This window comes from Agelaius phoeniceus, chromosome 3 (assembly GCF_051311805.1).
Source record: "Agelaius phoeniceus isolate bAgePho1 chromosome 3, bAgePho1.hap1, whole genome shotgun sequence".
NCBI lineage: Eukaryota > Metazoa > Chordata > Aves > Passeriformes > Icteridae > Agelaius > Agelaius phoeniceus.
The window spans coordinates 16,936,727-16,959,646 of NC_135267.1; the positions used below are offsets into that span (position 1 = coordinate 16,936,727).

The 22,920-nt window shown below is 35.2% G+C and overlaps 1 protein-coding gene and 1 long non-coding RNA gene across 2 annotated transcripts in view; one reads left to right on the forward strand and one right to left on the reverse strand.

Moving 5' to 3' along the window:
• LOC143693506 (uncharacterized) overlaps window positions 1–16,380 on the forward strand; it is a 34,872-nt gene extending 18,492 nt beyond the window's left edge. The window contains exon 3 of the long non-coding RNA XR_013181237.1: window positions 16,308–16,380. This is a non-coding gene — a long non-coding RNA (uncharacterized LOC143693506). The remainder of the gene's footprint in view (window positions 1–16,307) is intronic.
• EYS (EGF-like photoreceptor maintenance factor) overlaps window positions 1–22,920 on the reverse strand; it is a 792,123-nt gene that overhangs the window by 634,134 nt on the left and 135,069 nt on the right. Inside the window, exons 5-7 of the mRNA XM_054630570.2 lie at window positions 22,429–22,556; window positions 17,442–17,556; window positions 3,456–3,615 (exon numbers count right to left, since the gene is read on the reverse strand). Coding sequence (XP_054486545.2) covers window positions 3,456–3,615; window positions 17,442–17,556; window positions 22,429–22,556 — 403 coding nt within the window. The remainder of the gene's footprint in view (window positions 1–3,455; window positions 3,616–17,441; window positions 17,557–22,428; window positions 22,557–22,920) is intronic.

A 22,920-nucleotide genomic window follows, 5' to 3' on the forward strand; every position in this document is an offset into this window, starting at 1 on the left:
TTATCTCTGAAATTTCTTCTTTGATAAAAAACTGAGTCTTCTGAAAAGCAACAAGCTGTTCCCTTTTTATTCACCTATGAATGTAAGTATTCTGAGTGAATTCCTGTAGCACTCCTTAACAAGTGACTTCTTTTATTCCATTATTTCACTACATGGTCATTGATGTTTGGGATCTATGTGCCCTAACCATTTCTCTTTCAGAAGTGACAATCACAATAACATATAAAGCGCAATGAACAAAGCTTAAAGTGGCAGCATTTGTTACTGAGACAGATACTGATGTGTAATTCCAGTATGCTCCTGTGATATAGCTACCTCCCATGATGATTCAAAAATTCCTTTATTTGCTCACCTTTACTATAGGGATTAGAGCTGTGGGAAAAAAGTACTACTCTTTTTATCTATTTGAGTTTTAAGACGTAGGAGATTACCACTGTACTTTGACATGAAATAGAGATCTTCCCCAAATATTCTAGAAATGGCAGAACTCTTGCCTGCTAGCAGTAAGTATTGAATGAATTCCTTATTTTGCTTCCCCTATGTGAACAGCTTCTGCTTGACCTAACGATTTATCTTTATCTCAACTTTTCTTACTTTTCTGCTTCTGATTCTTTCCGACACCTCACTGGGGAAGAGTGAACAACCAGATGTACGATACTTAACTGCCCACCAGGGTTAAAATATGTCAGCACTGTATCCTTGAGAACAAAAGAATTTAAAAAGGTGCATTTGGCCAGAGAGAAGGATTAAAATAAATGTTGCCTTATCAAGGCTTTGAAAGACGTAGGAACTTTCATATCCCATAGCTCGTTCTCTGGGACATGAGTTATTCTGGCACCAGAGATATCTTCTACAGAATATTGTTTCAAGTATCCAACACAGTTCAATAGGGCAATCTTCATCAAAGCATGCTTATATATATTTCCCATATACCTGTAGAAATTAGAAGATCTGTCTCAATAAAACAATGGAAGAGAAAAAAAATTGTGGATAAATCTAGGAACAATCTTAATGAGTGTTATAAAAAGTTTTAAGATAAGGAAAAAGTATGCAATTGAAGTAGTACTTTAAACTCTGGTTGGCGAGTTTTCTTGGGATTCAGATTATTTTAGCAGTAATAAGATTATTTAAATTAAAGGACTTTTATGTGAAGTGAGAATGAAGTGTCTAACATGCCAAATCAATTCCTGCCAATATGATTGCTCTACTCACAAGGAAAGAGCAATAAATTAGAGGAATTTTATTCAAGGACAATTAGTCTACTGTGCAGGACCTGAGAAATTGCTGATATGGATTGTTTCAATGCCCTAAGACATATTACTTACAAGCACTGTTGTAGAGTCAAAGGTTTTTATCCACTTTCAGAGAAGAGAAAAAATAAAATGAAAATAATAAACTAACAGTAGAAGCAAATTGAAAACACCAAAGTAAAGACACCTATTCAACAAAAATAACTATATATTATAACCTTTTATTCTATGAACATTTAAACTTAACATTTATTTTCTGAGTAAATGACTCAATTTTTTTAAATATAAACAGAAATAAAATCTATAGTTTAAAATTTCATGTGTATACATCAAGTTTCTACAAGATTTTTTTAAAGAGTATGGAACCAAACTGAAGTGGGTTTATTACTTTTTAAATCAAAGTTCTACTTTTCACAGCTGAGAATGTTACATCATGTCATATTTTGTGTTCCCTAAGATGTTTGTTCCAAATATGATTAGAATGTTAATGCAAATGCTGCAGCTGTAGTGTTTATAATTTAAAAACACAATTAAGAACCAATAGATGTGAAACTACAATAGCTTTTCTGGTTGCAGAAACTTATTTAATTCAGAGTCAAGTAGATGTACCAAAATTGCTACTACATTTCCCTTCTCTTTCTAAATACATAAATGAAACAATAAACAGGTATAAATTAATTTTTTTTAATGGATCAAGATTGAAGAAGTAACTGGCTATGAAAAAGCAGAAAAAGTGGAAAAAAAATCAATTGCAATATATAGAACCCCTTACCAATGATAATTTACAAAAATAGAATCTTGGCCTCATAGAATAACCTCAAACAACAAAGTTGTTTCCACTTGAATTCAGCCATGACTCAGCGTTTGTCAATGTTTAATTCTATTAATTGCATATATTTATTGCCATTTATTGTAACCTGTTGAACTTTTGTTTCATGATCATATTGTACACTAGAAACTTTAAATATCTCAAAAGCTTTGAAGTATCGTGGTGAAACATTACTTTTATTCACAAATTCATAATTATAGGCATCACACCAGTTTTAAAAAGTCAAGCATAGATTGAAAAACTAAAACCCTAAAGGGAATAATGGAGAAGTGAAAAGAAACGTTGATAAATAAACTCTGGGTTATTCAACTGTTACTTCTTTTTTAATGGTAGTAGATATAAAGTCTGTTTTCTCTGTGTATTGACATCAGTTCTTTAGATTAATTTTCATTCTTTAGGTAATAAACATTGTTCCTATATTTCATATTGTTATTTTTAAAAAGTTCTCTTAATATTTCTGGCACTTATCTTTAAAGTGATGTAAATGTTGTTAATGTCTCTCTCCATAATATTACCTAAACCTACAGTGAATCACATCTGAATCTTCTCTTTCAGTTCCTTCTCTAGACAAAGATTAGTGAAGGATTTTAGAATCCAACTTCAATGAGCTTCTTTTTAAAGGATAAGGCTGGAGGAAAAAAATCAGAAATTATTTTCTTTGCCACTTAAAAAAACCAAAACACCAGTGTGTTTAATATAAGCTACTTTTTTGGCTTCTCTTGTATCTAATTAAAAGAGAAATACTGCTGAAGAAATTGTGTCAATCACTAACAAATATCTGACACAGTGGTTATAATCCCCTCTAAAAAACTGACTTACTGACAATACAGAGAACCTCGAAGACTAGCCTTTAGTTAAGTAAAATGAATTAGTTAATCCCACACCAAATAAAATTTCATAAATCACTGGTGGTTCACTAAGGTATTTAAATAGAAGGTGGAATTCAGCTCTCAAAAGCTGAGTAAAGTTATCTGAGTAAATACAGACTGATAAAAAATAACAAACTTCCTGAATCCCATTTCTCTCATTAATTAGATATCCAGGAACTATAATTAGACATCAGACATGTACCTCACATGCAAAACTTTTATATGTAGACATACACTTGGTCTCTTAAACTGAAGCTAAAGCTTATTCTAAGAATATTATTATTGTAACTTTAATTGGAAGATTCAAAAGTAACCTGTAAATTCCATTCAGATTTTATAGGCATCGCAGCAGAGGGCAGAAAATGCAGAGAGGTGTGATTACTCTCCAAATACTTCTTTACTTCTTTATCCTTTTTTTTTTTTTTAAATACAGCATACATACATTTGAGTATTTAAAAGGAAATGAAACCAAATTATTTGTATCTACATAATTTGTATATGCCTTACCTGTAAAATCACGAGGACACAAACACTGAAACAAAGGTTGTTCTCTCAGTTGACTCACATCAATGCAAGTTGCTCCATCAGAACAATTATTTGGGTAAATTAAACATGCATTTTCAGCAAATTGGCAAAATTCTCCTGTCCATCCAGGTGCACAGAGGCACTAGACATAACAAACAAACAAAAAAAAACAAACACAGAAAACCCAAAATGAAAATGCAAAGTGAACATTCATAGAATTTTCTTTGGGTCTTGCATTTTACTACTGATTAAACTGTGGTAGAATGCAGCATGGTAGAACCCAGCTGAGACTATTCCTCATGCCTGTACTTGCGGATGATAAAACAGTTAAGAGAGGCAAAACTTATCTACCATCTGTTGAAAAACTGGGGGAAAAAAAGGATGCATGAGTTGGGGGAAATGGTGAGATAATTACTGGCTGTAAGGGATAAAAATACCATCAGGAACAGAAGAACTGACTGTCCAAAAAGGATTTTAGAGGTATAGACATGAGGGAGAAATTGGGTAGTGAATGATAACAAAGCTTGCAAGACAAATATTGTCACAGACCAGTAATCAGAAAACATACTACAGGGTTTCTTTTATACATGCACACTCTACCTGTTAAATAAAATAAACTAAAATTGCTTATTCAGAGGAAAGGGGGAGATCTGAAGCTTATATTAGCTTCTCGAAAGAGTCCTGTGAAAGTCATACAAGTGCTCTGATCAAATATAATCAATACAGCTTGCCTTGAATCCCATTCCAAGGGCAATAAAAGACTATAGCCAACAGTAGTATGTATTTCAGAACACTGGAATGGTATACCAGATTCACAATATATAAACATTTTACATGAGTAAGTGTACTTGTGACCACCAAAGACAAATAGATCTGTTATAGTGATTCATACAAGTAAAAAGAAAGTTGCCAAAGAACAAGATTAACTTAAGGCACAGAAAATAGGCAGAATATATTGCTGACTACAGAAAAAAATTACTGTAAAAAGCCCCAGGCGAGTAGTACCAGGAGGAGACCATCATTTTTTGAAGGGTGGGAGAGTGCTTGGGGGGAGATAAAATATTGCAAACCATCAAATCTATAGAAGAAGGATGGAGACAGAAGACAAGCTCAATTCAGTAATGACTTCTCTCATCAAAGAGCTCATGAGAGAGATTACCTTGACCTTTGTTGTTAAGTACCAACAGGGACCTCAGCTGTCAGCACTAATTCTTCGGCATCAAGTCCACAGCATTGTGTGATCACAGAGAATTTAGAATGTAAATGTTACAGAGTAACAGTACATAGGGGTACTAAAAATGTCTAACAATCTTGAAAACTACTAGCATTAAATATGCTGTTTGTGAATTAATTCATTCAAGTTTGTTTAAAGTTTAAAACAGGCCCTACCTCTCAGTCTTTTAAACATTCCCTTTACAGTGATCTCTGATTCCCTACCTGACATATATACTTTGTAAAAATGAACAGTACTTAGGTGGTCAAGTGAAGGCTTTAAGGGAACTGCACTGATGGGAATTCCTTACTGTGAATCTCTGCATTCAATGATTGAAACAGCAGATAACTAAAGCAGATTGCCATCTCCAAAGGAGCGTGATAGCCTATGGAATAAGTGTGACTTACCTTCCAAGGCCCGGAAGAACAGAATGTTCTCCAGCAGTATATTCCTTTGTATTTTCTGCATTTTTATTCCTGCATCACTGTGTTGTGAAAATACCCATACACATCCCTGACATTTCCTGATTGTCTTCCCCTCGATCTCCAGGAACACTTTCCACTGCTATGTACTGTCCTTGTCCTTGATGTTATATTTGATTAAATACGACACTGCTATGTGAAAGGTAATGAGAGGTAAAAACAAGATGGCATGTTTTAGGTAACTGAATCTATGGGTTTGTCTGTGTTTATTAATGAGTTCTCGAAGCTTATCCCAGGCAAACCTATAGAAATATGATTTATCCTCTATGTCAATATATTTTACATTCATAGGACTCCAGAATTATTTAGGTTGAGAGAGGCCTTTGAAGGTCATAGAGTCCTACTCCTTGATCAGAGCAGGTAAAACTTCAAATACAAGTTGGTTGCTCAGGATCTTTTCTACCTAAGGTTTGAATATCTCCAAGGATGACAATTCCACAGCCTTTATGGGCAACTTGTTGCAGCACTTAAGTGCACTCACACTACAGTTATGAAAAATTTCTTCTTACTACCTAGCCATAATTTCCTTTGTTGCAACTTCTGCCAGTTGCCTCTCATACCAGTACTTCTGAGAAAAAAAATGTCTTCATCTTGTTTATGATCACCCAATAAGGAGCTAAAGAAAAAAATTATGTCCCCATTCAGCTCTCTGTTTTCAAGGCTTAAGACAGAACCTTCAGCCTTTCCTCATATACTGCAAAGTTTTCACAATGTTGGTGGCTCTCTCTTACATTTGTTACAATTTTTTCAGTCTTATTTTTTGTACATTGAAGTTCTACGCCTCAGAGTACTCCACAGGTAGCTGAGCAGAAGGGACTGATGACATAACTTGACCTGCTCTCTATGCTTTTACTAATGCAAGCCAGTATTATATGAAGCAACCTACACTCTATCATAATTTGGTTACATTGGCCCACTCCTTCATCTTCCATGGATGTCACTTGTCGAGCCCTTTGAACATTTATAAATACCCTGCTTGCCTATGGTCCTGGTTCGGCATTTCTCTTCAACTAATGGTATTTCATTCCTCTAAATCTTGCCACCTGGCACGGGACTTAGGAAATTTAAAGGCACATATTGTAAGTGAAAACCAAAGCAAAGTTACTGAATGTCATCCACCTCAATCAGCAGTGGGCATACATTTCCCTTGATCTCATTTTTTCTGCCACTGTACCTAAACAAATTTATAAGATAGTTTCTCCTTTATGAGTATTTTTCATGAGGATCCATTTGGAAATTCTCCTTGACTAGACTCAACCTTTTACCTACCCAGTCACTAAACATCACTATTTATTGTATTTCCTTTCTTTACACATCTTAAGTCCATTCTGCAAGAAAGAATTTCAAATAAGTTCACTGAAGTCTAACCCTATTTCTAGTGGATAAACAATAACTTAAATATGTTCTCAGAGATGGAATTGTGACAGTAGCTGTGAAAACTACATTTCCTTTCCTCTAGAAAAGGGACTTTTCTGCACCTGCAGTGAAAGGTATTGCTGTCAAGACAGCATTCAAAATCTGAATGGCTATTTCCAGACTATGCCTGAATCATTTTGAGGATAATTGAAGGACAAGTCTTAGGGATGCTTAAGCCAGCACTTTCCACAAACATTAAGCAATTTTTTTAAGCTTAATTGAAATCACCTCCATGGTATACTGGTACCATAACCTTTCTTTTTTTCCTCCACAGTTTTCAATTGCCTGGCAAAACAGCTTGCAAAATGATGTTCATGTGCTATATTTCTTTGCCCCTTTTAAAGTACACGGAGAAAATTCCAACTCAACCCAAAATTTAGGCATTAAACTGGGTATGAGTGCTTTCAATTTTTGATTTAACTTACATTATTCTGTTATGTTGTTTATTCCTATGTTCAGATTTTTTCTTTGCCTACCCCTCCCTGCTACCCCCCATTCCACAAATATAATCTGAGTTATGTGTACATCCTTAGAAGTGTTTCTATTTTCAAATTTTTCTATAGGTAGTTTTGATATTAGGAACTGGAGTGACTGGTTTGTGACAAAAAGGCTTCAAGAACTCCAAACCTGCTGTTAGGCTGGCTAAATGCTTAAAAATAAATAGTATTTTTATTTTTCTGTATTGATGGAGCTCTGAAAATTGTTTAAATGAAGAAAAAAAATCCTTAATTTAATTTTAAAAAATCTGCTTTCATTTTTTGTAATTAAATTTTGTTCCTAACTGAAATTCTAGAAGTCACTCACACTGGAAAAAATAACTTCAAGAAATATATAGAAATTTAGCTCGTAACCAACAAAAGTGTAGCTTAGTGGGGATTTATTTGGGGAGAATGTTTTACTCACTTCCTTATTTGAACTGATAGATTTTAAAACTTTACAATATTGATCATTAACCTACAATACACCAGGGCACATAAGTGACTTTAAACCTTAAAACAGAAAATTAATTGGTTCTAACTTACTATATCTGTCAAATTTTCAGAGGACACTAAGCTGAGCATTGCAGGTGACACACCTGAAGTATGGGACATCATCCAGGGTCCTGAACAAGCTTGAGTTGTGGGTCCATAGGAACTCACAACAAGTTCAACAAGGCCAAATGCAAGGTCCTGCACATTGGTTGGGGACACCCCTGGTACCAACTTGGGCTGAGGGGAAAGGGATTGACAACATCTTAGTAGAGAGGGTTGGAGATGATGGTGGATGAAAAGCCAGACATGAGCTTGCAGCCCAGAAAGCCAGCTGTAGCCTGGGCTGCATAAAAAGCAGCATGACCAGCATGTCAAGGGAGGTGATTCTGTTCCTCTACTACGCTCTGAGGAGATCCCACCTGGAGTGCTGCATCCAACTCTGGGATCCTGAAAAACCATTGACCTGTAGGAGTGGGTCACCAGATGGGCCACAGAGGCCTGGAGCAGCTTTCCTAAGAAGACAGGCTGAGAGACTTTGGGTAATGAAGCAAAAATAATTCTGGGGAGATCTTCCTGTGACCTTTCATTAAGGAGGACTGTGGAGAGATGGCTGTCTGTAAAATTAGAGGAAACTGAGAAGTTATATCCACATCCCAACAGAAGTTAGGTATGGAAATTATAGGATAAAACACAATTGTTACTCCCTGGGTGGAATGCAGTTGGCATGCTCAAAGCCTCTTCTATGATAATTCCCAATTCACATGATCTGGAACTATAGGCACCTGCTAAGGGGGGTGGAATGGAGGGTGGAGCAGAGTGGAGACACCACAGCCAGGTGCTGCTGAAACCCTTGCAGGGAGGGGAACTCGGAGATGCTTTGCGGCTGAGAAACTGCACAGTAACTGTCAGCCAGGGGAGATATCCTGCTGCTGAGCCAACAACTCTGGGAAAATCACATTCCTCAGATGAGCGTGGTTCATTACAGCCTAATTGTAAGATTAATCCACACCTGCATCCCAAAGTTATCCCCCTCCAGCATATGACCCCACCCCACAAGGTGTGTGCTCTCTATTTTTTTTACTCTATCTTTAAAAGTGAAGTGAGAGAATTTTACGCCAATCAGTAACAAAGGTATGTATGACTAGAATTACTCAAGGTCCACCTAAACATAACAAGATAGTATAAAAGTAAGTAGAGAATGGGAAAAAAGTTAGGGAAGACTCTACCATAACTGCTGAGATCAGTTGATGGGCTTAACCTGTCTTCTCCCTCATTGTCACAGACATGTTTTGTGAAAAATCCTTTCCTTAGGATTTTTCTCCTGAGAAGCTGAGAGGACTCAGGAACAAAATGCAAACTATAATTATCTCCTGCTGTGGAATGCAACAGGTGGATCTTTGATTGGTCTCATGCAGTTGTTTCTAATTAATGGCCAATCAAAGCCCAGCTGTCTGGACTGTCTCAGTCAGTCACAGGATTTTGCTATCATTCCATTGTTTCTCCTTTGCTTGCAAGCCTTCTGATGAAATCCTTTCTTCTATTCTTTAGTATAGCTTTAATATAATATATATCATAAAATAAGCCTTCTGAATAACAATTAGCCTTCTGAAACATGGAGTCAGATCCTCATCTCTTCCCTCTTCCAGGGACCCCTGTGAACAGCACCACACCCCATAGGGTCGCTTATTGGGTAAGAACTGTACTCTCTCCATGCTGAATGTTTTTACTGGGGATCTTACCTTTTCTGTGTATTGCTTTGAACATGTTTTTGCAGTCCAATACTATCACTGACAATGCTTGAAACTTAACCTATCACAATTTTATATTAATCAGGAATGCTGTTCTGTGAACTCTTGGTGTGAGTCTTTCACAGGCAGTTGCAGCAAAAGGCAACATCTTCAGTGCAGTGGAAGACCCAGTGGGGGATCACAAGGTGGGAAGATCTGCCAAAGGATCTCCCTCATGCTGTTGGTGTGTGCCCCTGATTGAGTCAGTCAAGCCATTCTCTGATCTAGCAGGACTGCTCAGTGAAGGATTCCCATAACAGGGCATTGACAGACAGGTTGGACACAAGAGTCTTGGCTTTCCTGGGGTGCTGACAGACAAATTAAACACTGAGGGCCAAGTAATCTCCCCACACTAAGGGTCGAGGAAATCTCCCCTTTTCACACAGCAAGGGCTTATAAGAAGGAGGGGGACAAACTTTTTAGCAGGTTACATAGAACTAGAAGGGATAATGTTTGTAAAGTAAAAGAGGGTAGATTCAGTTTAGATAGGAGGAATGAGCTGGAATAAGTTAGCCTGAGATGTGGTAGATGCCTCGTGTCTGGAAATATTGAAGGTCAGGTTGAATGGGACTCTGAATGATCTGATGTAGTGAAAGATGTCCCTGCTCATTGATGGGGATTTGGAGTAAATGACCTTTGAAGGTCAGTTCAAACTCAAACCATTCTACGACACTATGATTACTGCTATGACATGCTCCTTCATATGAAACCCTGATTCTAGGTAAAACAATTAGAAGTCTCCACAGAAATATATCATAACTTGAATTAAATAATTTAAATAAAAATATATTCTTTCATTTCTCAAGTGAATATATGGGTAAAACAGAAACTAGAATTCTATCCAGGTACATCACATAGGGAAGGTGGGAAGATGAAGTTATCTATCTTTTGTGTAGTTTGAGAAAGTGCCATCTCTCTTTACATATGATTTCATTAAAAAATGAAATTTTATTAGTATTTAATTATAACTTAAAAAGGGAAATTAAGAATGTGCATTTTTGAGTTTTTGGTAGTAGATGACAAAAGGGCAAATACTGAACAATGAAAAATAAACATTAAGAATCTCAAACTAGAAACTTACTGTACAATGTTAGAAACAACTGCCAAAGACACCACAAAGTTTATACAGCACATGGAGTGTGTCTGGTCTTACTGGCATTAATAAACAGGCAAAAAATGATTATAAGTTATGTGCTTCAGAAATCTATAGTGCTGAGTTGGCTGAGTGAAATTTTATGGACTCTTTCTACAGACATTTTCCTTATCTCAAGGGGCCAGCTCCTTATTAGATATGGAAGTCACAAAGAAGAAATTTGGGGAATTTCTGTGCCTTTGAAAAATGGTTTGAACTCGAGCACAGGCTTGATTTTAACTTCTCAGAGGTTGCATTTAAAAATAAACCAGAATATTTCTGTTGGCTATATCTAGCGTGTTTTGCTGTCCATTTATATTTAATTATATGCTCTTCTACTATATAACTTCAGATCCATTGTACAAAGATATATGAAATGATTAGATGATCATAGTTTAAATATTTTTCATTTAAATTTTCTCTTGAAAAAGAAGGACATTTAGTTTATTACATGAAGATTTCTACTGTTTATTAACTTCTATACAGCTCAGAAATAATTAGCAGCACATATGAAATGTACCTGGGGTGCTTTGATGGTGTGTATTTCAATAGAATAAGAAAAGCAGGAAAATTAATTTTGATAAAGTCCAAATTAAAAACTAAAGAAGGAAAAAACTGTTTAGAACATTTTAAAATTTATGTGAATGGGTCTGTAGAATTACTGCTACTGTGTGAAAGAAAATTGACTAATTAACTTGTGTAAAACTAGCCCCTAATGGAAGTATCTGACTTTGAACTACTGCTGTTTTGAACACTCAGCTGGAAGGACAAACACAGGAGAGACATCAATAGAATTAATGATGGTGACAAAATGGATTCACAGAGATGAAATTATAATGTTCTCATATGGTCCATGAGGAGAAACAGTAGGAGAGACTGTAGATTTTTCTTAAAAGGAAAATGACAATAACCTATTTGATATGTTGTACATAAGTATAAAAATCCCATCTGAGAGCAGTAGATTTTGCAGTGCCAATTTTCATTGCTTCTAGCATTGGTTGTAGATCTCTTATAAATATTCATAATAGTTTTATCATGCTAACCAACTGTTTTAATATATAAAATGCCCAATACATTAAATGTTTGTTTCTTTATAGCTTTTTTTATACTCAAAAAACAAACAGTGATAGATGCAGTGCAGAGGGCTTTAAAAAGCCCTAGTGCATTTTTCTTAAAGAACTGAGTTTTTTCAAACAAGGTAATGCTTTCTCTCATCTTTACTGCCTTTTAGTTCTGGATATGTGATGTAGAAATTATTTCTCCTCTCATGCAATAAATACAAATAGCTTCTCTAAGAATAAGCTGGAGGCCTGTCACCACTTATGCCACAGTCAAGGAAGCCATGATGCACAGAATAGCACTATACAATTCCAGAAGGCTTTAAGCATTTGCCCATACAGAGTAACACCATACCACATCAGAAGACCTCAGGCATCCACCCATCCAGACCAACACCATATCACCTCAGAAGACTGCAAGCATCTGCTCCTTTTGTTCTTTAGCCCAACCTTTTATACCCCTGATTGTTCATGCATTGCACCTGAGTGCCCTCTGTTCCCTTTGGTGTTGGTCAGTGCCCCTGGGCACTCCCTGTCTCATTGCTGTCAATGCTGCTCACCTGCTGCTCACAGCTGTGCCCATTGGGGGTGAGGCTTGGCCACAGCCCCACTCCCAATTACCACAAACTGTGTGCCTACAGAGGCCTTAGGGCTGTGAGATCTAAGCAGTGTGACATAGCTCCATTTTGCTGATTATTGCTGATTTTGCATAGAGGTGCTTTGTTTCTGTGCTATAAATTCAGCTGGACTTCTAGGGATAAAGCATTATCAAAAAGCATTAGGGCTGAGATTGGCTTCTCAGAGAAGAGCTTACTAAGAAGATCTGAGTAGCAGACTTTCCACAAAGGTTTTTCAGGTAAGTTTGTGGGGCTTGGAACTGCTCTTCTGCAAAGAAGCAATTTGATCCCCAGCCTGATAGCTGGCTGATGGGCCTGATTCTGCACCCACAAAGAAAAACCTCATCTGGAAGGGATGAAACCTGGACCTCTGTCTGCCTGATTGCAATTTCTGTACCAGTTCTGCTGAATGAGGGCCACGCATCAGCTTGACATGGGGGAAAAAATCCCAGGAGAAACAAATGTTCCCTCCTCTATACTCCTTCCCACATTGCCTCAGAAGGAACATGTTAGCTTCAGTAAAGACTGTTTTCTGTGTTAGTATACAGTCTCCTGCTTTGCCAGAGAACATGGTAGTCTTTGGGCAGAACATATTTTCTGGGGTTTTTATCTTCAACTACAACAGTGTGACCCATGGGTTAGTGACTATTAATGTATATTCATTTGGTTGACAAACTTTGTCAACCATATATCCTCTTAGTGTAGTTTGTTGTTGAAATATCTCAAATTCACCATAAAGCTTCAAATATAAAAGCTATGGCTCCATTATATGGATGTGAGAAAAAGATCAAGAGCATAACATGAACAACCACAGAGCCATTTGCAGGGTAAGATTTTAGATACCAATCTTTTCTATTATATTAATTTTTGTATCCTCTTATGGTGAATCATACTATTAGATAAACATTATTAAATGTACATCCATATAAGAAAGCAAAATTCTGGTGACTGGGAAAAATTTTCTGAAGGGAATTGACAGAAATGTCTCTGTTATCGTTAATCAGTGTTCTCCAGGCAAATTACTTGTAGAAGTTAAAACCATTACTCCTTTTTGCTTAGTTTCACTCTCCCTTAAAAGCACAATCTGCTTCCACTGCACTGTAGGAACACTATTTAGAAATCAAAAGCATTTCCTGTTGTTTGCTCTTTCTGAAGGTACCAGGGCACCCACTGGTAATTTTTCCAACACAAAACTCCACATGCAAGTGTCAGTACAGCTTCTCAGAGAAATTTCAAACATTTTCTTTGAATGGCCAATGGTGAAACCAGAATGATAACAGAGATTGTTTTCTCTTTCTTTAATGCTGTGTGCATTTGTTTGCCAACACAGCTCCGCTGTTCAGGCAATATATATAATTTGTTTAGACCTTGTCTCAAGTGTAGTGCTGGCTAATGGAAATAGACCTTACAATGACATTGCTTCCTCTTCATCTTTCAGCTTCAGTTTTTGTGTCTACATTACTCAATTTCTTTGCTGGCTGTAAGCACACAGCCTTACAAGAATTAGTGGCTTGTCAGGATGATAGGAGAAAGGCATATTGACAAAATAGACTTGGATACAGTATGCAGACCATATAAGTTGAAAGATACTTGCTAGTAGCATAGTAAGGAGCTGTTAGGGGAAAAAAAAAATCATGAATGAGTATTTTTGCACTCTACAAGAAGTGGAAAGCAAATTTGCCTGCCCTTCCACAGGAAGTGTATGGCAGATCACGAATGGGAGAGTGTGCAGCAACCACTGTAGAGCTGCACTTTCTTGTGCATCAAATGCACTTCTGTAGGTAACCATAACTGACCTGTAAATTCTGTCATTTTAATGCAATTCAATGGTTTCTCCCTGGAAAGTAAAGACAACTAGTATGCCAAAGACTTGACAATTTTCATACCTCAACTCACTACCATGTTTTCAAAACTGTGCTCCTTTCCAGGCTTGTAAACTCCAGTAATATAGAGTTCCATTATCATCCAAATTTGCACTGGATTAATTTAATGTATTTTTTCAGTATGTTCACTTTGTTTGTTTGGTTTTGAGGTTTGTTTCAGTTTAATATAATGATTCAGGAGGAAACAGGGGATCTTAAGGAGGGATAATACTTGTTGCCATGATCTAAACTACTTGCTGTGAATAAATAGATAGTAAGGTACTCAATTCACCCTTGGGACCTAGAGGAAAGCTTTACATCCACAGGTGATTTCTTGTTTGTGTACTCTCTTTATCAGCTTTCACTGCCCACTTGTGTGCCAGAGGCTCTATTGGAGCCATTCTAAATCACTGGGTGAACCCTACTCAAGCCACTCCATACCCTGAGGTGGTTAGCATCTGGCAGCAGTATGATTAGCATGAAACAAACAACAGCTCTTTTTTCTCTACCACTTGCCTTTTGGGCATTGCTCGTATTTTCCCTGTCTTCAGGTAAAGATAAGGAAAACAGATACCTACAGCCATAAATTGTTTAAGACAATCAGATTGAAAGCAATGAGAAAATACTATCAGCTGCAAAACAAGAACACTGACTTCTCACTTATGAAATCCATTTAAGAAAAAGAAAAGCTGTGATGAGAACAGAAAAATCTATTGAAAAGTGTATCTGTGGGCAGATGTTTAAAAATATTTTTAAGAAGAAGGTTATTGTATTGTCAAAATAATGTAGTTATGTAGTTTTATTGAATAAAAATCTGCTGAACTCTGAAATTGGTTCACACATCAGTAATTGTGTAAGTATGATTTATGCTCAAACTGTTTTAATTTATTTCTTTTCTGACAACAGTGGCCCCTGTCTTCTAAGTAGGTGGAGTTATTTATTATAAAATTGACAAACCAGTCCATTAATTAAAAATTTTCCTATGGTATGGATATAAAAAAAGTCCTATATTATATTTTCTTTAGAACTTTAACAATTACTATATTTATTCTTAGAAGCAGTTGCAACATTGTAGCTGCAAATCAGGAGAAATTCAATTGCAGACTTCTTGCAATAATTGATAAATCAATAGTAAGTAATAGAATTTTTAATATCAGTACTTTTTGAGAGAGGAAGATCTGTTCATGTTCAAGAATTGTGTTTGTCACCTGTTAAAATTATATGTCCAAATGACAACCATATTTCTCAAACTGAGTCAAAGCTGCAGTGTTGTCTTTTTGTGCTTTAGAAACCAACAAGGTGAACATCATATCTTTGATCTTCTTCAGAGCCCAAATAAAATGGGGGGATTTATGCTTTCACTATTCATGGCAACTTTGGAAAATACAATCCTTTTCCTAACCTTTTAATATCAGTGAAATGTGTGTGCTGCATTGACTACTAGAAGCAATCCACAATAAGGCCTTCAGCCTTCTGTGGGAATTATGGGGTTTGGATCCCACAATAGTAGATATTCATGAAATTTAATGTCTGGTGAAGTTATTCACAAGGACAGGACAGATGTGACCTGGCACTGATCTGATGGGAAACTGCTGAAACACAGCACTGGACCATATTACCTAAAAAGCTTTTGAAAATGCTCTTGCTATAATCAATAGTACATAGAAGAAGCAACTACTCAAAACCATGCACAATAATTTTATCCCTTTTTTGCTATTTTTGCTTCAAAATTTTTGCTAGGAACAGCTGAATATTTTAAATACAATTGTTCCTTTTCTTTTTCTTCTGAGAAAAACTGATAGACCACCAACTGTTTTAAGATTGCAAATCTGTATGTACTTTTGAGAATATAATTTTAAATTATTTCTTTATTTTATTTCATAGACTTCATTTTTTAATAGAGGTTTCCTCATTTACAAACTTTTAAAACAGTTTAGATGATATAGCTGCCTATGATGACCTTTCACTGACAGTCAAAGAAGTATGGCTACTGAAAAATGCTTCTATATATACAAGTGCTTATTTTTGACTACAGGGATTGTCTGTCTGTCCTCATCAACTGTGTGGTGTCACATTTTAAAATTCACTTTGAGCTAAAAGTTGCCTTCTTTGTCACTGACTATCAGGAACACTCAGTACTGGATAATTCATATTCTTTTTTCTATGCATACAGCATTGAATTTGCCTCTCATAGAACACATGATTTCCTAAAGTAGTGCAGTCCACCTGGAAATACTTACCACATTTGTGTATTATTAACTACTCTACCATTTTCTGTGGTCATCTGCATACACAGGAGAAGGAGACCCCAGAAACTACAGGCCTGCCAGACTATCTTCAGTGCTTGTAAAACCATGGAAAATATTATTCTGAGAAGTATCCAAAAGCACCTGGAGTGTCTCAGTCATAGGTAACAGCCAGCACAAGCTTCCTGCCTGTCAAACCTTATTTCCTTCTATGAATGGAAACCGACTTAGTTTATCTAGGAAAGTGAGTGAGTGCAATCTTTTCAGCAATGCTTTCAATACTGCCTGTCACAGGACCCTCCTGGACAAAATACTAATAACCAGGTTACAAGATGGGTGGGCAACTGGCTCACAGGTCAGGCATAAAGGGTCATATTGAATGGTGTGACACCAGTCTGGTGACCTGTCACTAGTGGGGTTCCACAGGGCTCCATCCCCAGTCCAGTGCTCTTCACCATCTTTATAAATGACTTGGACAAAGAGCATAAAGGAATACAATATAAGTTTGCTGGTGACACTAAACTGGGAGGAGCTTTAAACTCTCTCAAGGACAGAGAGGCCCTACAGAGAGACCTTGACAAATGAGAGGGCCAGGCAATCACCAACCATATGGAGTTTAACAAGGACAAGGGCCAGATTCTGCACCTTGCTTAACATTTTCAGGAGCAATTTAGAGAGTTAAAACAAGCCGACCTGATATTTTTTTTCCCAAACTCTCAGTTGGAATGAATGTCACCACACTACAGTTTCATCATCAAAGTTTTAAACTTGTATTCATTCTAAACAAGTTCATGTGTAGACAAGTAATTTGATTCTGGTTAAAAGGATGGCAACAGATGGTCTTAATTCAAGCAATGTATTTTTAAAGGCTGCAACACAGCTGTGATTATCATCTTGGTGGGAAATGACACTGGACCACAATTAGTAATATATTCCTTTTACTATAAAAGTACCCCTCAGTTCCCTTACTTGATATAGTACTAAACATGATCTCAGTAAAAAAGTAATAAAAAAATCCATATTACCCAAGAGAATTGCCCTTGTGTTATCAATTAAAGTAAATAAAACCTATAATATTGTGCCCCTCTTGTCTCTTAGAGTAATGAATGCATTTCAAGTTTGCTTGTCTGAAGCTTTTATACTTTGGAACACTGAATTAGTTTAACATGTATTAAATTACTTACAGTGAATCCTCCAATTACATTAAGACACAATCCTTCATTCAGACAGTTGACGCTGAGCAGCCTGCAGTAGTCAATTACTTCCTCACAGTTCTTCCCAGTGAATCCTGGCATGCAGCTGCAAATACACCAGTGTATTTTAGAGAACTTGCATTTTAAAAGTTAATTGTATTTAATTATGTTCCATAATTCTATTAAATTATGTTCTTGCAGTAACAAAACAAATCTCTTATGCTATTTAAAATAAATAGAATATGTTTTCAAGAAATTAAAAATCCCTTGCATGATTCTGAATAATTTTGCTTTTTTATAAATAATTTCTTTAATTGATTAAAATATTTTCTCGCTAATATTTCATATAATCTTCCAGAAAAAAAAATCTATAATGAGGTAATATTTAATAAACTGTTGACAAGGTAACAAGATTTTGGAAAACTGTTAGAGAGGATAGGTCAATTTAAGCATCAGAGAGATGCTTTAATATAAAAATAAAAATGTGATAAGTGAGGAATAAACACCAATAATTGCTAATGAATAAAGAGTGGTATAAATAGTAAATAATGACATGCTTAATTATGTAAATAACAATCTAGACACAACAATGCATAGTTGTTTACGTGTTTGCTTAAAAGTAGTTAATAATAATAATAATGGAACAATGTAGAAAAATATTTGAATACTTATATCTTGACAGATAATCCTTGTAAACACTCTCACTATGTTCTTACAGACACAGCATACTCCCCTGTCTAAAGGCCATTTCTGGTATCATGGAAAAAAAAGATTTAAGAAGACAAAGGAAATGGTTCAGTTAGCTGAAAATTTGTGTTTGTGAAAGAATCCAAAAGTAATAGATGGAAATTTCTTTAGCTCTTTCTAAGAAGATTTTTTTTCAAATTATTCAGTCCAGAAGCTGGAAATTATGAAGATTATACAGAATTGCTTCTGGTTTTCCTATGTCCTTGCTCCTAAGAGATATGGCATCTAGATGTGTTGCTTATGTTTTTTCATTTAGAAAAAACCTATCCAATTCCTGGTTTCAAAATTCATGGAGCTTCTCACAATGATGCAATATACTAAAGTTAGAGATATATTTTCCACAGCAACTTCTTGGGCAGCAACATTCAATAGAAAGCACCTGAGTTAAACAGATTTCTAAATCAGTTCAAGATGTTTATCTGTGGCTCTGAGTCTAAGGAATGGACAGACACATTAAGCATGTCCAGAGGATGAAGTAATGTATTAACCTTAGTGAAGTGTTGGATTTAATCAGAAATTGGATTTAATCAGAAATCTCTAGAAACCAACCAGAATTCATGCATAGGACCATGTGGGCAGAGGTAAATGAATATGGAAAAACCTTCTGTAAATGGATATATGCTTTGAGGCTGGTATAGACACAACCACCTAAGAACACTCTAAGAAAGTTGCAATGAACCACATAATCCTCACCTTCTTCTTAAAAAAGATGCTACATGTGATCATATTTCTGCCATTTCAAGTACTTCACTTCAAAATTCTTGCAAACTCTATTCTTAATAAAGTTCTAGTTCATGTATTGTAGTTAAAAGGAGTTTTTAGTAAGAAAAATTAAATATGAAGGAATGTAAATAATAATAAAAATATTTTGTATTTTTCCTTATAATTTCTAATAACATCTAAAACCAAGTCAGAGCAACTCAATTACGTTTGCTTTGATTTGTTTTTACCAATGAGCTGAAGTGAGAGAGTTCCTAGATTTTTTGCTTTAATCTATGATTATTTCATTAACTAGATAATCTAGAAAGACAATTTTAGAAGTGGCTTCTTCTAACTTTTATATTTGCTCATTTTTTCTGGTTTTGGGGATTTTTTGGTTGTTTTGCAATAAACATACTAATGTAAGGAAAGGGAAATGGAAGCTAACAGGAAAAAAAGTTGACAGTAAAGTTCTAAAGACAGCACGAATAGAACGTATTTTCTCAGAACACCCTTTCACATTTTTTGTGACTTTTTATTATCATAAAGTACATGGATAATAGAAGAAGATAGAAAGCAAACAATCATAGTTTATTTTGATGGATATGCTTGTTCACTGCCTATTTGAATTCACCTTAAATTTTGACATTTAGGAAAAAATGTGACTATTAGATTCTTAGCACAAAGTTGTGTGTGATATCAAGACTGAAAGGATGGAATTAGAATACAAGATAGTCATACATCATAACTGAAGTGGGGAAAATTAAATTGTTCCTGTTTCGTTTTATGTTTAGAATGGAAAATAACTGCTTTTCCAAAGAAGGAAGGATATGTTGAGAAGAAGGTGGGATTGTGTAGGATATAAGAATGTAGTTTGGGCATAAGGAGAACAACATAGCATAGGGGGAAGCAAAATAAAAAGTAATGAAGTAAAAAGTTCAATTCAGCTACTATTTTAACTTGTATGTGCATCTGACCTAAACACCATTACATTTATTTATGATGTTAAAATGCTATAGAAGTGGATCATGTTGCAGTGTGACATGTAGTATTACACCAAATGTAGTATGAAACACATGCAGTTGACTGTGGAGTGGCTAGACAGAGAGATATAACATGCAGTATTTGACAATGATTACCAAAAATTAATCAAATCTTCATTTAAAATGTTGATGAGCAGCTCCAAATCCCTCAAATTAAAGCAACATAATTAATATTAGATTTCCTTTGGGTGAAGTGAATTAAAACATGAATCACAAGCAGAAAGTGTCCAAGCCTGTGAGTTTAGAAAACTGAAACTGTCTAACCACTGCCTACTCTGTTAGCCAAGTAGCTAATGCAGAATATGGTTTTAAAAAGAAAATTTTGAATTCTTAAAACAGTGAAGCCTGCTGACTGTTGGACTTCTCTATCTGTCAACACCTCCTTTGCATTTCAGCACTCTGGCAAGATTGCAGCTCTCACAAAAAAAAACTACTGGATGTGATCTCCTTGCATAAAATATGCAATTCATACTACTTAATAATGCTTTCTCTCACCTAAATGCCTCCTTTTTAGTACAGAGGCATAAATACTTCTATTAACTATTTCCGGTTAAGTGGTAATTAAAACTAATTTTAATTTCACCAAAAAAAATGAGAACAATATTTTTAATTTATTAAAAAATAATAATAAAAAATATTGTAGTCAATAATTGAAGCCTTTGGGGACTGAATAGCAAAACTAAGGCAGAACACTGGAGATTTTCAACAAGCAATTGCACAGCGTAACAGAGAATCTCATCTAAATCCCCTTTCCCATGAAAGGTTGGACCAGAAGATACTTCTGGTATCTTGGCTGTTATATGAGTCTCTGAGAGTATTGTATATTTATTGTGTTCTAATATTCTGTTATTGTATTGTAGCCCTCTATCTTTGGACAAAGAAAACTGCAAACTTGTGTAAGATGTGTCAAGTCACCTGTTCTGGATATTTCTCTGTGGAAGATATGAGTCACTTTCTGGAGTTCTCCTTCACCAAGAATATCTGGTGGGCAAATTGATTGCTAGGGCTCACTATGGGGATTGAACACTATTCACAGTGTTCTTTTCTAGGTTGTCAGTCCCCCTTTTAGAACATTCTTAGTGTTAATGAGCTTATAACCCCCACAATGTAAAATGGGTTCTTAATTGTCCATTTTCATGTTCTGTTATATTGATCTAAATAATGACTTCCATGCTTATTCTCACATGAGATTATCAAAGGTCAACCACAATGTTTTCCCATAGACATTTTTATTAAACAATTCCTATGGTACAATGAGGTTCCCGGTACAGATCATTTCTACAAATACTTTGTGGAACTATAAAATATTCAATATGAATAACAGGGCCAGGATAATATTTTATGACTTCTTTTTTAATTTGGTTCCTGTTAATAAAGGTAATGTACATCTGGATATTAATTTTTCATGTTATGCATCTTTTTAAATGTAAACTTCAACACATTTCGTACTAATATAGACATATTGTGGGAAGACTGGCTATATAATAATAAATTATTAGCTTATATCCCAGTTTAAAGAATTGGAAAATTAATGATCGCTGTTCAGTGCTTTACATATCTATATGGGAAGATCTAACTGTATATGAGCTTGCATATGTGTGTTTGCATGTATATCTGTATTTAGGAGTGAATAAGAATGAAATTGTTTGGATTTTCTTTTTTGGGAAAAGTGTAAACAGTTCTACTTATATTTTTATTTTAAATCTTCTAAATTGAATCTCTGCTGATGCACTGTAACTCTGTGTTCTATACTTTTATATTTTTATGAAGTTTCTAAGTTCATTCATAATATGTTGTCAGGCATTTTTGTATCACAGCTTTCAATTTTCTGCTTTTATGAATATCTTAAAATTTGAAAAATGTTTACTTCAGTAATGCTTATCAGAATTTACTCAGGCAGCAAGAGAAAAGCCAAACAAAGGGGAACAGGATAAATTGTACTCCTTACTGATATAGAAAAAAAATCTAAAAATATATTTAAAAATGAAATTAAATTATACATTGGGTCACTTCTGGTATTTTCAAATGGATAATTTTTAGTGTGATCTTTCTGAATTAAACAGTTTTTCATATGCTGCTTGAAGGATCAATTTAAAGTCTACTAATGTGTTCTGTGAACTATAAATTAAATAGGTTCCCTTATCTTTTCAGAAACAACATAAACTTCATGTACCCTAAAAGGGAGTGGCACATGTTGCATAACTACCTCAATTGTCATCAGTGTTTTAAAATTTATATATGTTTTTAATAGTATTAATAATGAAAAAAAATTATAGCCCTTAAATGCTTTAAATCTTTTTGTATTGCTCCCAGAGTTAACAAGAAGCCTAACAGAGTAAAGCACAAAAGATAAATATATATACTTTTAAAACATAAGTTTATAGTTTTCTGTGCTCTCTGTGAATGATGATGTCTTTTCTTTCTGCAATGTGTGTGATATCATCAAGTGAACCAACAAAGGATTGAAATAAAGGAATATCCAATCTTACCGGCAGTTATAGTTTTGCTGTTGAGCTACACAAGTTCCATTATTTAGGCAAGGCAATAATTCACATGGATTCTGTATTCTCTCACAGAACTTGCCAGTAAATATTGGCATACAGATACATGCCACATCCTATAAAAGAAAGGGAAATTAGAAATAATTATTAGTTGTACCCAAGGCAGTACAAAATTTAGTGTTTATGGTGTTTACATCCATTACCAGAGAGACCCTAACTAAGACAACTTTTCATTGTACAAAGCAGTCTTCAAAGACACAATAGTTCTAGTCTCAGGTTACAAAATTAATTTAGGACAAGAAGAACAGGCCTTCCAGCACAGATTATACCATACTTGAGTTTGCTAGATGGAAATATACCAACTTCAAAATTACAGCTTCTCATAACTGAATCAAGAAGGAGTTTTATAACTAATTTGGGGTTTTTTCCTCATTTCTGGTTTTGTTTCAAGGCAACGTTTGCATCAATTAGACACTAACA